Genomic DNA, 962 nt, shown 5'->3' with positions numbered 1-962 from the left:
AATTATTATCCTTTAACATTCTGCATAAATAATAATACATTTTTTTGTTCATACAAATACAAAAATACTAACTAGCTATTACCTTGATTGTCAGGGAATAAGAAAGAAAGTAAATAAATTAAGAAAATCAATTGACGATACATTGGAGTATATTATTGAAGATCATCAAAATACCAACTACGATGATGATAATAATAGTCCACAGAAAAAGGATTTTGTTGACATATTGCTATCATGTTTGGATCAACCCATGGATCCTGATGAAGAACACGAACATGTTATAACAAGAAATGACATCAAGGCTATTATAATGGACATGATTGGTGCAACATATGAATCATCAACTTCGGCAATTGAATGGGTTATGTCAGAGCTACTAAAGCATCCAAGTGTGATGAAGAAACTTCAACATGAGATACAACATGTAGTTGGAGGAATTAATAAACAAGTTGAAGAGAGTGAAATAGAGAATATGCCTTATTTGGATATGGTTGTGAAAGAGACCTTAAGATTATACCCAGTTGCACCTTTGCTATTGCCTCATGAATCTCGAAACGACGTCGTTGTTGATGGTTATTACATAAAGAAAAATACAAGAATCATAATAAACGCATGGGCAATTGGAAGGGATCCAAGAGTTTGGTCAGAAAATGCAGAGAAGTTCTATCCAGAGAGATTTGAACATGATAATGTAGACATTCTTGGACGTGACTTTAGATTCATACCATTTGGTTCTGGTCGAAGAGGGTGCCCTGGAGCTCAATTGGGATTTGCAACTATCAAGTTTGTTGTGGCTCAGTTGGTGCATTGCTTTAACTGGGAGCTTCCTTTTGGCATGTCTTGTGATGAATTAGACATGAATGAAACATTTGGCATCACTATACCAAGAACCACACACTTGCTAGCTATTCCAACTTTTAGGCTAACAGCTGAAGCTGCTAGTAACAAAGAATAATGCTCAC

At 35.2% G+C, this 962-nt stretch overlaps 1 protein-coding gene across 1 annotated transcript in view; it reads left to right on the top strand.

Annotated features, from left to right (window-relative positions):
• The window catches only part of LOC107644327 (cytochrome P450 CYP736A12-like), a 6,816-nt gene extending 5,860 nt beyond the window's left edge, over nucleotides 1-956 (top strand). Inside the window, exon 3 of the mRNA XM_016348169.2 lies at nucleotides 95-956. Within this exon, the coding sequence (XP_016203655.1) occupies nucleotides 95-955 (861 nt within the window). The 3' untranslated portion in view covers nucleotide 956. The remainder of the gene's footprint in view (nucleotides 1-94) is intronic.

This window comes from Arachis ipaensis, chromosome B05 (assembly GCF_000816755.2).
Source record: "Arachis ipaensis cultivar K30076 chromosome B05, Araip1.1, whole genome shotgun sequence".
Taxonomy (NCBI): Eukaryota; Viridiplantae; Streptophyta; class Magnoliopsida; order Fabales; family Fabaceae; genus Arachis; species Arachis ipaensis.
Note: the sequence above shows the minus strand (reverse complement) of the source record. Positions and strands in the feature narration are given on the sequence as shown.